General features: G+C 40.2%; 1 protein-coding gene across 4 annotated transcripts in view; it reads left to right on the top strand.

Annotated features, from left to right (window-relative positions):
• pde4ca (phosphodiesterase 4C, cAMP-specific a) overlaps positions 1–13,373 on the top strand; it is a 65,172-nt gene that overhangs the window by 26,940 nt on the left and 24,859 nt on the right. The window contains exon 1 of one of the 4 annotated variants that reach the window (XM_061839647.1): positions 3,955–4,863. The exons of the other annotated variants lie outside the window; for them this stretch is intronic. Within the exon in view, the coding sequence (XP_061695631.1) occupies positions 4,736–4,863 (128 nt within the window). The 5' untranslated portion in view covers positions 3,955–4,735. Of the gene's footprint in view, positions 1–3,954; positions 4,864–13,373 lie in introns of those variants that run through there. 4 annotated transcript variants of the gene reach the window in all.

The following is a 13,373-nucleotide window of genomic DNA, read 5'->3' as shown; positions in this document are numbered from 1 at the left end:
TTGGTTTTGAGACCAAGTCAAAAGTCTTCCCACAGGAAATGAGGCAGGGAAACTCATACCTTGTTTTTAATTTGTAATTAATAGAGAGCAAGGCAGGAAAAAATCCCAATTGGGGGAAAAAAATATTGCAACAAAGAAATTGGTAAGCACAAAACACACGTTCCTTTACTTTCTTTATTGTCCAAACTAATCTTAATTGAAGGTGATTTACTTGAGATTGTTACAAGAACTCTCTCTCATGAATGAAAAATGCGTGGGCAGCACAGTGGCGCACCTGTAGAGCGTTGGCCCCACAATTCTGAGGACCCGGGTTCAAATTCCAGCCCTGCCTCTGTGGAGTTTGCATGTTCTCCCCGTGCCTGGGTGACTTTTCTCCGGGCACTCGGGTTTCCTCCCACATCCCAAAACCATGCACTAATTGGAGAGACTAAATTGCCCCAAGGTGTGATTTAGAGTGTGAATGCTTGTCTGAATGTGCCCTGCGATTGGCTGGCAACCAGTTCGGGGTGTACCCTGCTTCCTGCCGGATGACAGCTGGAATAGGCTTCAGCACTTCCGCGACCCTTGTGAGGATAAGCAGCTCAGAAAACAGATGGATGTTGTGGAAGTGATTTTTTTCTAGCTTGGCAGCTCTGGAAATGATGACTGACAGGCTGACACACAGCGCTTCCGATACAGTTGAAAAGAGCTTTTGCTCTCCAGGAATGTCGGCCATGCCCATGTGCAGCCAACACATCATGATGCCCCGTTGTAACAACAGACGCGATGGCTTTGATAATCCCGCACTGAAGCATTCGGTGCAACGGACGATGCAACGGCGTCTGTTTGAAGTGTTTGACCACATGATAGTGAGCAGAAGCAAACATTTGGCATCCGTCTCGCTTCAGACGTCCACACAGGTGACCCACGCACATGAAAAACTGGGAAATCATTGAGTTTGTTGCTGGCCTGCCCACATTATCAATTTTAAAAGACTTGTAAGGCTTGCTGTGTAAACCCCTTTTTTCATGTCATTGAGAGCAGTGTCTCGTAATCTTTATTGACCCAAGACATTATTTTACCTGAAAAAAAAATTCACGGCACACCACCAAATGGAAATGTCACAAAAATTGCTTTTAATTCCGTGATCATTCTCGTAACTCAAAACACATCTCAAATGACCTTTCCCCATTTACATGAATGGAAGTTCAGATAATCTGTTCCAGCTTCTTACAATAAAAATATTTCTTTGTCATCTTTTTTAATAATAATTTGTACTATCCAATATTGTACATTACAGAAATACACGAGTTAATATAATTCAATAATGTCAAGAAATAAAGTTTGATGATATTGATGTTGGGCAGTTACTTTTGTGCACAACTTGGCCACACGAGGCACTGTACTATATATAGTTGGAGATTCAGTGATAAAAATATTAGGCTCCTTTCTTCAGTTTCTTGTTCCATCTCAATGGTTGATTCAACTAAAGTTGCATTTTTTGGAGCAAATATAATTTTGACAAAAAATAGCCCATAGGAGTTTAATTTCAGCAGCAATATCTAACCATTTTCCATGGTTTTCTCGATCGTAACCAATATTACTGGGAATACAATTAAAATTATAAATCATATACGATCTATAATATTATGGAATTAGCTGCATTTTGTCCTCTTCACTTTCTTCAACTACTACAGTATATATTTAGTGGTACCAGGGGTTAAAACAAACGAGAAATTTAAGAAACTTGGATTGTTGTATTTTTTTTTCCAATGGTGTTACATTGAGACAAAGGAGAGGATTTCAACTCCTCACTAAGCTGCAATAATGTGAGTGAGAAATTCCATATCAGTAACAGTGAATTATCTGTCTACAAGTGTTGCTTCACCCTTTATTTAAAAGTATTGGTTAAAGGATTATAACACCGTGACGTCAATGTGGTTCATTTAGTAATGGTTAAAGGAAAATGAAATTCAACAGAAAGTGGGAGGAGGCAATCATTTGCCCTGACAATTTAATTATATTTGGTTTTTCATCATACCATCTTTTCACTTTATTTTCTACATTTTTTCAGGGGAGGTGGGAGGGTCCATAAATGAGAGAAAACTGCTTTATTCCCATAAAACAAATCCTTTCATTCCAAGCAGAGGTAGTTTTTCACTCACAGCTGGTTCATGTAAACATTTTACATCCCGTGCAATTTTTCTTTGTATACCTTTTGAAAATTCTATGCTGATGAGATGATTGGGTTTACTGTTCGACCAAACAAGTCGCATGATGTCATAAAGTTGAGGAAATTGCTAACGTATACTCCAACATACTCCTCCCTATTGGTGAGTAATGTAAAACTCAAACGAATACCTCAACTTCGACAAGTGACTGTGTTGTTTATTGTCACCTTGCTTTGAATGAATTTTCATCAACTTTAGCTCGTCATGCAATTTTGTGTCCATTTAAAAGTACTTATTGAGGCTTATTGCATGTTCCAGATACAATATCTAGAAAATAATTTTAAAAATGCCAAAATACACAAGCAAATAAGTCATTCCTCTGATGCTTGAGAGGTGTGCAAGGATATTCCATGATACACATGGTGTCCGAAAAGTCACTATACACTGCTTTTTTAATTTGTTCAGTTTCAGGTATCATTTGGACAGATGGGAATTATCAGCATGTGAAATCATACACTGTAAAAATTCAGTCTTACTCAGAATATTGTTTTTCTTAGTTATTGTTGAAATTTATCTGATTCCACTTAAAATAAAACACATCACCTAAAAATAAACTTGTTTTTCCTCTTCAGAATTATTGCCGAGGTTGGGGGGACCTCCACTGACACTGATTTTGACAGATTTTTTTTCTGCATATTTTAAGTCAAAACAAAAAAACTGTAAATTGTTTAAAAAAAAAAATATTCCGTTTTAAATTATCCTTAATAAGTGCAATCAGATTAGTTTTGACAGGAAATAAAGAAAATATTCTTGGTAAGCTTTTGAGTTTTTACAGTGTATGCTTCAGTTGACGTTGAAAAGGCATTTTAAGGTACCGAATTGCAGTACAGCACCAGTTTGATGAACTTTGTTGGCATCACGCTGTTCTAACACATTGTACACTTTATGGTTTCTTTTTGGTTTATGGTTTCTTCAAACAGGAACCGGTCTTGACAGCGGAAAGCCTGCTACTACTTCTCAAAGTGGTACTGAACTGCAGTCAAGTTTAAAAAAAAAAGAAAAGAAAAAAAATCTTGCTCGGTTGCAATTTTTCAGCTCCAATGTCAATTGCCCACAATCACAAATCTGTCCAAAGTAATACCCGAACGAAACTGAAAAAGGGATGTTTCATGATTTTTGGGGCATCCTGTACACTGACTTCTTGCATGATGGCAGTTGGAAAACTGTTTTGTTCAGCTTTTCAGAATGTTTTTCTCAAATGTTGCTGAAAATTCCAATTTTTATCACCTCGGGTCCATTTGACTTAAGCTGTTCCTTTGTGATTAAAATAAAACTTTGCCTGGAGTAAGCGTTGGTGGGGCTGTATAATTAAAGCAAATTAGATGATCCATTCTTTAATACCTTCCCCTTTCTATCTCTACAATAGCATATATTGCTGTTGTGGGCCCCATTAAAAAAAAAGATTAATTTTATTAGTATGAGGTTGAGAGAATACTCCAACTGTGGGAACATAGCCTGTAGATTCAGGTCTCCTCATCTTCCTGGTCTTACGTCAAAATATTTCCTGTTTTAAGTTTTCAGCAGGAACATACAGAAGGTCGACCGGCTTCAGTTTCATATTTACTTTACACATTTCTGGTCTTCAAAAATACATTGCCCCCTTGGCCACGTGGGACACTGTGTGCTCGTGCACGAGAACATACTGTACATAGTGTGTGCCTAACATAATCAAAGCATCATAAAGCCAAAGGGAGAGCCTCGTCCCTGTGATTGTATAAGTATTCAGTACGTGTGCGAGACAACAGGAAGGGGTTAAAACGGCTCAAACATTTGGGGAAGGCTGAACCCATGCTGGCTATGATCCCTCCCCCTTTCTTAGCTCTGACCTCAGCCTCAGACGTATTCCTCTTGTGTGTGATCCGCACTTGTTGGGTCACAAGCCCATACACATGTCTCACATGCCCATTCTGCAGGGGCACTTGGACTCACAGACCTGAAGGGACAAAGACACGATCAGAGAGGGCCAATGCGAGCCAGTCAACTTTGTTGAAAGGAGAGGAAGGACTTGGTTTTGTTTGCCGTGTGAATAAAACCTGCGATATCCCGAAGAAATAGTGAAACAGAAGAAGAGCACGAGGTGAGAGTAGACTCATTTGAAGACAGAGAGAGAGCGCGAGAGAGAGTCAGGGGGGGGGGGCTTCAGAAGCAGCGCCACATTTAGACCACGTTGGAGACCCATTAATGAAGCACTACTAAGAGGGGATGAAATTTTTTCATCTTAAGGACAGAAACAAGACAGTAGGAAGGTGCTCAGGAAGACATCGGCTCTGAACTGCTCAGCTCATTCAAAAGGAGAATCCAGGTCATTCACAGGAATACACTCAGATGGATTGCATCACCCCGGTCAAGCCATCTCTCGGTGACCACTGCCCCTAGAACTGGCGTCCGCTCCGACCACAGGGGAATGACAACTCCCGGGAAGCCGCCGAGAGCCGGACAGCGTGACCAAGCCAGAAGGACGGGGGATCGGGCAGAGCGTTCCGGGGATGAGTGCCTACCCGAGCTGAGGAGAAGTCAGAGGAATCATGAGCGTGCCCAGCAACTGCGGGTTCTGCTACTCCGGAGAGAGGACCATGACCGTGCGGAGTGGGAACAAGTGGGGCTCCCCGTGCGCTGTCAACAGGCCCATTGACATCATACAGAAACGCAGGCGGTAATTCAGAACCTTCATCTTTTCTCTCTTTAGTCGGTTGTTGTATTGCTTTTCATTGTCTCAAACATACAAACACGTTAATGTATATATTAAGTGCGTAAAGTTGGAAACACTTTGGTACATCTCTCAGTTAGGCCTCATCACTGACAAATACACTTCATATAGAAGTAAATTTTACTCGCTGTGAATCCCCACTAATTCGAGGTCCGGAATTAGCTCATTTGCAGATTGTTTTTGGAACCCGTTTGCCGAATAACTTCACACTTGGGAAACAATTTAAAGTCAGTTGATGAGGTTCATTTAGATGAAAGTGGCACTTTGGTCCCATCATGTGTCATCTCAAAGCCAATTGCTGAACTCTTTGGGTGGGTGTCAATTTGATGGAATGTTAATCACAAATTTAAATACAGTACATTGGTGCCTTGAGATGTTTAATTTGTTCCATGCTCATAACTCAAAACACTCAAATCTCAGCATCGTTCCCAATTGAAATGATTGCAAATATTATTAATCTGTTCTAGCCTCCCCCAAAAAAATATTGTTCTGTTTTTAAATAAGAAAAATAGCACTGTGTAATATTAAACTTGTGAAAACAAACAAGCAGTTTTTGTCATACTACATATATCAAATAATGCAGATATACAGATATGCAATTCATGGAGCTGGTCCCAGCTCCTCAGTAAGCCACCATATTATTAGTCGTTATTAGTCATGGGCTCTGTTGCTGCACCATTTGTGTTCAATTATCAATAAAATTTCCTACTTCTTGGGATTTATGTGGTTATATTAAATGCACTACATATAATTATTTACTTACGTTAACACTAAAGTTAAACTTGGAGAGCCAATAAACAGCCTAAATACGTTGTTTTTTTAAAGAATTGCTGATTGTAGCATTTCGCTAACAGCTTTTTGATCTCGATCATTTTGTCCACCGGATTGATTGAAAAGATCCGGGGGTAATCCTGCTTGACTGTGGCCAGTGAAAATGAACCAGCAATGTTGATCCATGATTTAACAAGAGGGGGCATTTTACATGGCCCCCACATATATATATATATATATATATATATATATATATATAGTGTTTACTTGCGCAATCTGTGTGGTAGTTACATTTGTTCAATGCTCTTAAAGTGGATAAACTATCCAAAAAAAATAATACTTTGAGAAGGAGGCCCCTACTTTTCCACTGCACTGTATATTTGAAATTTACTGCACTACCGCTATTATGCCACTACACTTCCTGTGGAAATAAGGACGGGGTGAAGGATTACAAAAGCCAGTGTGCGCTTTGTAATGATGCGCATCCTTTTTCTCATCGCAGTATGAAGACAAACACGGTGTCTGTGGCTTGATGTTCTCTTGATCGTGTGCCACCAGGGAGACTTGACCGGTGGACGCGGAGATAAAATCCTGTTTACATTATGGTATTCTGTGCTGTCTCATGCACAAGGCTTGTTTAGCACATATAATACACACATAAATTGTAGGAGTTTGCAAAGCAGTTGTCTCTTCTTGCGTCACTTGTAATTACAAGCCAAGCCACAAAAAGTATCAGACTCTGGATTGTCAATAAGCAAAAATCTGTCTGGGTACATTTTCCTTGGTCTCATCAGAAGTCATTAACCCCCTCAAATGGTAATATAACTAGTTATTTTCTTGTCTAATTTGAAACCTATTGTCAAATTATACCAATGGTGGCAATTTTCTCAGAAGTTGGTAAAAACTGACCCAAATACTGAATATATTGTAAAGGACAAATAAAGGAGACCTTCCAAGCCTCAGATTGTTTGCTTGGGGTGCTCTTTGGATGCCACAGTCATATACAGTACCGTGGTACCGCTTATTATGAAATTAATCCGTTCCGGGATTCGGTTCGTCACGTGAAGCGCTTTTTACATGTAGATAGCCTAATTCGTTCTAAGCCACTCATACCCACACTGCCAAAAATAAGCATTAGAAGTAAATAAAGAATAAGAAAAATTATGTTCATTTACCTTCGGCATTGGGCAACTATGCGAAAAGAAGAGTGAGTGACAAGCAAAAGCCATCATGGGGGAAGGAGGAGGAGGCAAATGTTTGACAGCTGAGAGAAAACATAACGTACCAATGAACGCATGCAAACAAATTAATTCCACTAGTTTCTTGGGCCCATGGTGAAGACACTTAAACTAAAATAATGCACCTTACCTGTATGTTTTTAGGTTAGATGGATTTTTTTTTTTTTTTTTTTTTTTTTGTAGAAGCTGGTTGTATTTTAGGATGGAAGAATGCTTCCTATATCCGAAAATCTAAAACTCTTTTCAGAAATTGGGCAATAGCTTGTCAATAAGCTCAAGATCTCAAATCAATCACTTGATGTCTTTTTATGTCAGGTTGGCATCCATCGAAGTTGAAAAATTAACAGGCCTACATTGACAGACGAGTAGAAAGTGTAGAGTAAATGTATACATTTCTCAGCAACAAAATATGCACATAAATACATAACTGGAAAACCTACTCTGTACAGTATAGTATTTTTACTTCCTACCACTGGAATTTGTTCCATATTTTAAAATTGTCAGCTTAGTAGGACAGTATTTACCAAAGTCATCGTTGAACATTTTTGGAAAACCATAAAAACCACGACAAATTCAACAAACGACTCCCATTTGGAACGCCTGAGAATCTACATAGCATAATATCTCGTGCATCTTCCTCTCCAACACCCACTGTCCTCATGTCCTACCTCACAACATCCATAAACCTTTTTCTTTTGGTGGGAGGGACGTAATTTTTTTATTGACGTTTTATTTAGTGTGAGAGTAAATTAAAAATGTCTGAAATGATCCCGTTAGATTAACGATATGGATGTGAACATCTGATCATGCTGATTTAGCTCATTTAACACGGCTGCGGCATCACCGCAAGATGTTATAATAACACGTTCCATATTGGTGCTTTGTTTCAACAGCGGACTCGGTCGGTCTCACTCCCGTCCCGAAGCATCCACTTGTGCAGCTCAGCATTTTGTCCTCTGAGCTGAATTGATTGATCTAGTTTCCGTCAACACTTTCTGATGTGAGCTAAGTAGCAACGAAGTCAACACGGCCAGGAGCGGCATGGAAAAACCCAATAAACAAAACCCAATAACCACTGACAACAAACGAATGTTGGAGCTAGCCGGTACATGATAAGTTTTGTAAAGATGGCAGATTTGGCACATCCCATTGCGAATGACTTAACCGGGGTTGCGTCTTCCGTACGCATTTCACCGAAACTCGAATCTCTTCTCTCAGATCATCAGAGAATAAAGACGAAGAGGAGAGATCATTCGTCCCCCTTTTCTTGATTTTTCAGGCTCCCTCAAGTGTAAAAGTTGGATGTGATCTGATACGTCTGAAGCCAAAGGGCTTTCAGGAGTCATTTGGAAGAAAATGTGTCAGGGGGTAGGTGGGGGGGGGGGGGGTAAATTATTAGTTCCACTTTCCAGGTGCGTGTGGCCAGGATGGTTTGATCACTACATGAATCTTCTTCTTTGTAATAATAATGAAGTCATCGCATGCCTTCAACAGTGCATGGCGTCATTGCCAAAAAGGACATTTTATCATCATAAATACGTCTTGGGGTGTTTTCTTTCTTGAATTATCGTTGGCTTTGAATAACAGATAGCCTTAGATGGACCGTGCTGGGCCGTCATATATCTGCCTCACAACCAGGACGGGACACAGCGCTCGTCCTGATGTTCTTGGGCTTTATGCTCTGATAGAACGGTTTGTTCTTGTAAATACTTTGTAAACACACCGAGATGACTTTAACGGTCATACCAGCTGTTAAGTTCTTTTACTGTGTCCAGTGACGAACCTTCCGTACTGGATGTTTATGTGTTCGGTATTTTTTGGATTGCAACATCTAGCTACTTGAGCTGTCTTGTTAAGAATCATTCAAGTTGTGTTACAGTTTACCTAAATGTGACAGCAAAATGCAGTGGAACCCTTTCGAGACATTGGCTGAGCTGGTAGAACAACTTACATTTTTTTGTAATCAATTATAATGTGATCAAAGTCGATTGTTGTTACATATGGACATTTTTTTTCAGCACAGTCCAGCTTTGGATCACAGACCAGTTTACTTACAGGGACACCAAATAAAACAATAACTACACCATTACATAAACTTTGATATTTGAACAACAATTACAATATAAATCCAAAGAAACTATACCATTAAAAGGTCACTTTTAGAGTATATTCTCGATCTCAGGTCCCTTGAAAGGTGCTGAACATTTATGTAAACAAGTATTTTCCACTTTCCCGTTTACTTTTTGACATAAGGATGGATAGTGATGTTTTGTTTTTCATGTAGAAACTGCATTTTGTTTTTACTTGGGTATTCTTTGTGAGATATTAAATTTGGATCGATCCCAAACATTTCAGTGTGCTGAATATGACAAAAAATATTAGAGGTTGGGGCAAATCTTGTTTTTACAGCATTATATCAACATAAATTATTAGCATTATTATTAAAGATGATTCTTGGAAGCAGAACTGGAGGTAGCAGAAATGAAGATGCTGAAGTTCTCGCTTGGTGTGAACAGGTTGGATAGGATTAGAAATGAGCTCATTAGAGGGACAGCCAAAGTTGGATGTTTTGGAGACAAGGTTAGAGAGAGCAGACTTAGATTGTTTGGACATGTTCACAGGCGAAGAGAGTGAGTATATTGGTAGAAGGGTGCTGAGGATGGAGCTGCCAGGCAAAAGAGCGAGAGGAAGACCAAAGGAAAGGTTGATGGATGTTGTGAGGGAGGACATGAGGACAGTGGGTGTTAGAGAGGAAGATGCACGAGATAGGTTTGGATGGAAAAAGATGACACACTGTGGCGACCCCCTAATGTGACAAGCTGAAAAAAAAGATGATTAAAGATGATTCTTGAAGTCACATTGTTACATTATTTTATGGAAATCCAGAAGTCAACCATTGGCTTACAGCCTTGCTACACTGAGAACGCCCGATCTCGTCAGATCTCGGAAACTATGCGGGTTTGACCCTGGTTAATACTTGGAGGATGGGAGACCGCCCGGGAATACCAGGTGTGGTAAACTTCTCTCCCCGGCTAAATTGCAGAGGGGTTGCGTCAGGAAGGGCATCCGCCGTAAAAACTGTGCCAAAAAAGTATGCGTTCATTTGAGATGGCACGCAGTGGCGACCCCTAACGGGACAAGCTGAAAGGAAAAGAAGAAGTTGCTAATAATCCCCTTTCGTGACGAATGACTAGGACTTGCAAAGTGCAGTGTAGTATCTCATAGTTACTCTGTTCTTGCTTTGTTGCAAATTTTACTAAAATGAAGTAAAGTGTAGAGAGTTGTAGCCACAATGGCCACAATTTTTCAGGGTTCAGTACACCCTGAGCTGGTCGTCAGCCAATAGCAGGGCACATAGAGATAGACAACAGTCGCACTCTCAGTCACACGAGTGTCCAATTAATGTTGCATGTTTTCGGGATGTGGGAGGAAACCGGAGTGCCCGGATAAAACCCACACAGGCACTGGCAGAACATGCAAGCGCCACACAAACTGGCTAGCATTTGAACCCTCGTCCTTAGAACTGTGAGTCCAACATTCTAACCAGTAGCCTAACCACGCCGCTGTATCATTTATGTCCATTTGTTCAAGCAGAAACTGTCCACCGTCGCCATTTTTGTTGTTTTATTTCCTGTCACAGAAAATAAACTAAAAACTGCTACAGGAAATGACCCCCGTGACATCAGCGCAGTCGCCACACTTGCAAGTGTAAAGATCCTTTTCCTCTTTGCCAGCATTTCCAAATTTTATTGAGCCAATTCGCTTAATTTGACATGAGAATAATCTCGGCACACCGTGAAACAAAAAATGCCACAAAGTATATACACTTAAAATAATGACCCGCTTGTCCCGATGTACTCTCAAATGTACTTTGTGAGGAATCTGAGTCTGGTTAGTTAAGGGTTTTATTTTGTATGCATGGCAACAGGTGAATACGGAGGTTCATTTTACCTTCTGGCATCTCGGGGAAGAGCGTTCAGTTGTTCTGTTCGTCACTCTACGTCGCTGGCATAGATATATGAACAAAGGTACCGGGATAATCTCTTTTACGACACACCGTCGTCAGGCATTGAACTTTTCACAACCTCTCCTCATCACTTCCTTCCCCCCCCAAAGCTTCCAAGTCTTCTCCTCTCACTTACCTCACAACATTGTGCGCCGCGCCAGACGATTCCACAGGACGGCCGTCTGCCGTAGCTTGTTGGACGTCGAGGGTGATGACTCAGAAAAGACGGCTTGACTTGAAGCCCTAGTAATGTCATTTCGTGTCCGTGTGGAACAAATTAACCAACAGGAACATGTGCAACCCGATGCAAATCCACAATCTGCATAAGGAAGAATTTTGCCTTTTTTGAATATCTTGTGTGATCCAGCCCACACATGATGTGGAAAACTACACCCCCCCCCCTCCCCCGCTCTTATCGTGTAGTAGAAGTTGGGACTAATCAATGGCTCTTGACTTCACCGAGATTGTTGCCCAGAGATTTTCAAAGTGTGGCATGAGTACCACCCGGGGTACGTGGGGTCCCTCTAGTGGCCCACGAGTGAATCGCTGCCCAAGTTGAGGTTAGCGTTAATTTACTTTCAATACAACATGAATATAACATCCATTTAACCTCTAAGAACTGATTTTAAACATAAGTAGTTACAAAACATATTTATGTACAATATTTGTATTTCTGTGCAAGTGATTCTCAAACTGTGGTACGAGCACTCTTAATGTTATGTGGGCTCATTACAGTGATACTTTTTTTGTTTTGTTTTGTTTTAAGTACACATTTAAGACAAACTCAAACAGTAGAATGAATCTTGTAGCCATGGATAGAGCTAGTTAACATCTTTTTTTAAATCGAGTAAAGTATTTTTTTCTTTTCAAAGTCCTGCACATCTTTATAAAAACAGTTCCGTTGTATTTCAAATGTAAGTACAATCCAATCTTTAACTGTTTATCAAATGTTGTTTAACTTTTTACCTGCAACAGATTTTTCTTCTTTTTTTTTTTTCAAAATTTGATTTAATTGGAGTGTTCACACCAACTTATACTGACACACTTTTGACTTTGTTTCCTTGGAAAGCAAAGTATGTTTTAGGTGGTACTTAGTGTTAAAGGTTTGAAACCCACTGCTCACCAGAATTAACAATGAATTAATTGATCATTACACACCTGTACCAATTGCGTATGTTTACCTAAATTTAATGGGTTCGTCGAGGACCAAAGGCTGTGTACCTCATTTTTGTGGACATCTGTCGTGAATACTTTTATATAATCCTTGTCACGAACAATCAGAAGGTAACGATCATCATTTTCTTTGGCCGACTGCACCGACACTGCTGGAATTTCGACAGCTAGTCAGAGCTTTTTTTTAAGCGTAGATAAGTTGTGAGAACTTTTTGTAATCAATAATACGATCTGACTAACCCGCATGTGAAGTTGATACGATGATGGCCCCATTTAAGATCCCTCCACGTGCTTACGTAGTAAAGTGTAGACAGTATCAGAGCTGATGGCCACCATGGCGTCATAGCGGCATGGTGCTGTTTTTCAAAAGGAAAGATTTGACTGTGATTACGGCCGCTCGCATAGAATAATAATCGCACAGGCAACACACACGCCAGCGACTTGACTGTTGCATTGGCGCGCCACCTTAATCACAACGCGCCCGTCACGTCACACTCGGGCAAACACAAACTTGCTTCGTTTACAGAGCAGCTGCTCATTTTATGTGCGTGCGTCATTATCCGATTACCTGTTGGGAAAAACATGCTAATGGATCGCAGATTTGGAAATGAAAACAACTCAGGTTATCTTTTTTGTCTTCTCCTTTTGAGTGACTCTTAAAATTTAGAAGTTCCTGTTTTTTTACTAAGCATAAAAAAAACATGAAAATAAAATTCCCCTCCCAAACATTTTAAACACAAACAAAAACAAATCAAATTTAAACAGTTTTTAAAGTATGCACTCGGCACATGGTCTGTTCTAACTCATAAAAAAAAAAAAAATGTCTTTAAAATCTTGAACCAAAACATTTAATTTTGTCAAACAAAAATCTGCTAGCTTCATGCTAAAATATTAAGCGAAACAGTCTTAGGCTAGCAGAAATTAGCATAGATGTCATAGTATGTCATGTCATTATCCAAGCCGCTTGTCCTCACAAGGGTTGTGGGAAAGCTGGAGCCTATCCCAGCTAGCTTCAGGCAAAAGACGGACTACACCCTGAACTGGTCGCCAGTCTTCCGCAGGGCATATATCGACGCCATCACTGAGTGGGAATCGATCCCATGCTGCCCGCACCAAAGGCAGGCATGTGCACCACTACACCATCAGTGACCTAGATGTCATAGTAATGACTATAAATGCTCAGAAATGTAGTATTTGAAGAGCAACATACAAACACCGTACAACAATACAACCATATACAGTACATATAAAAAGTCTACACACCCCTA

The sequence above is a fragment of the Syngnathoides biaculeatus genome, chromosome 13, assembly GCF_019802595.1.
Source record: "Syngnathoides biaculeatus isolate LvHL_M chromosome 13, ASM1980259v1, whole genome shotgun sequence".
Lineage (NCBI taxonomy): Eukaryota > Metazoa > Chordata > Actinopteri > Syngnathiformes > Syngnathidae > Syngnathoides > Syngnathoides biaculeatus.
Note: the sequence above shows the minus strand (reverse complement) of the source record. Positions and strands in the feature narration are given on the sequence as shown.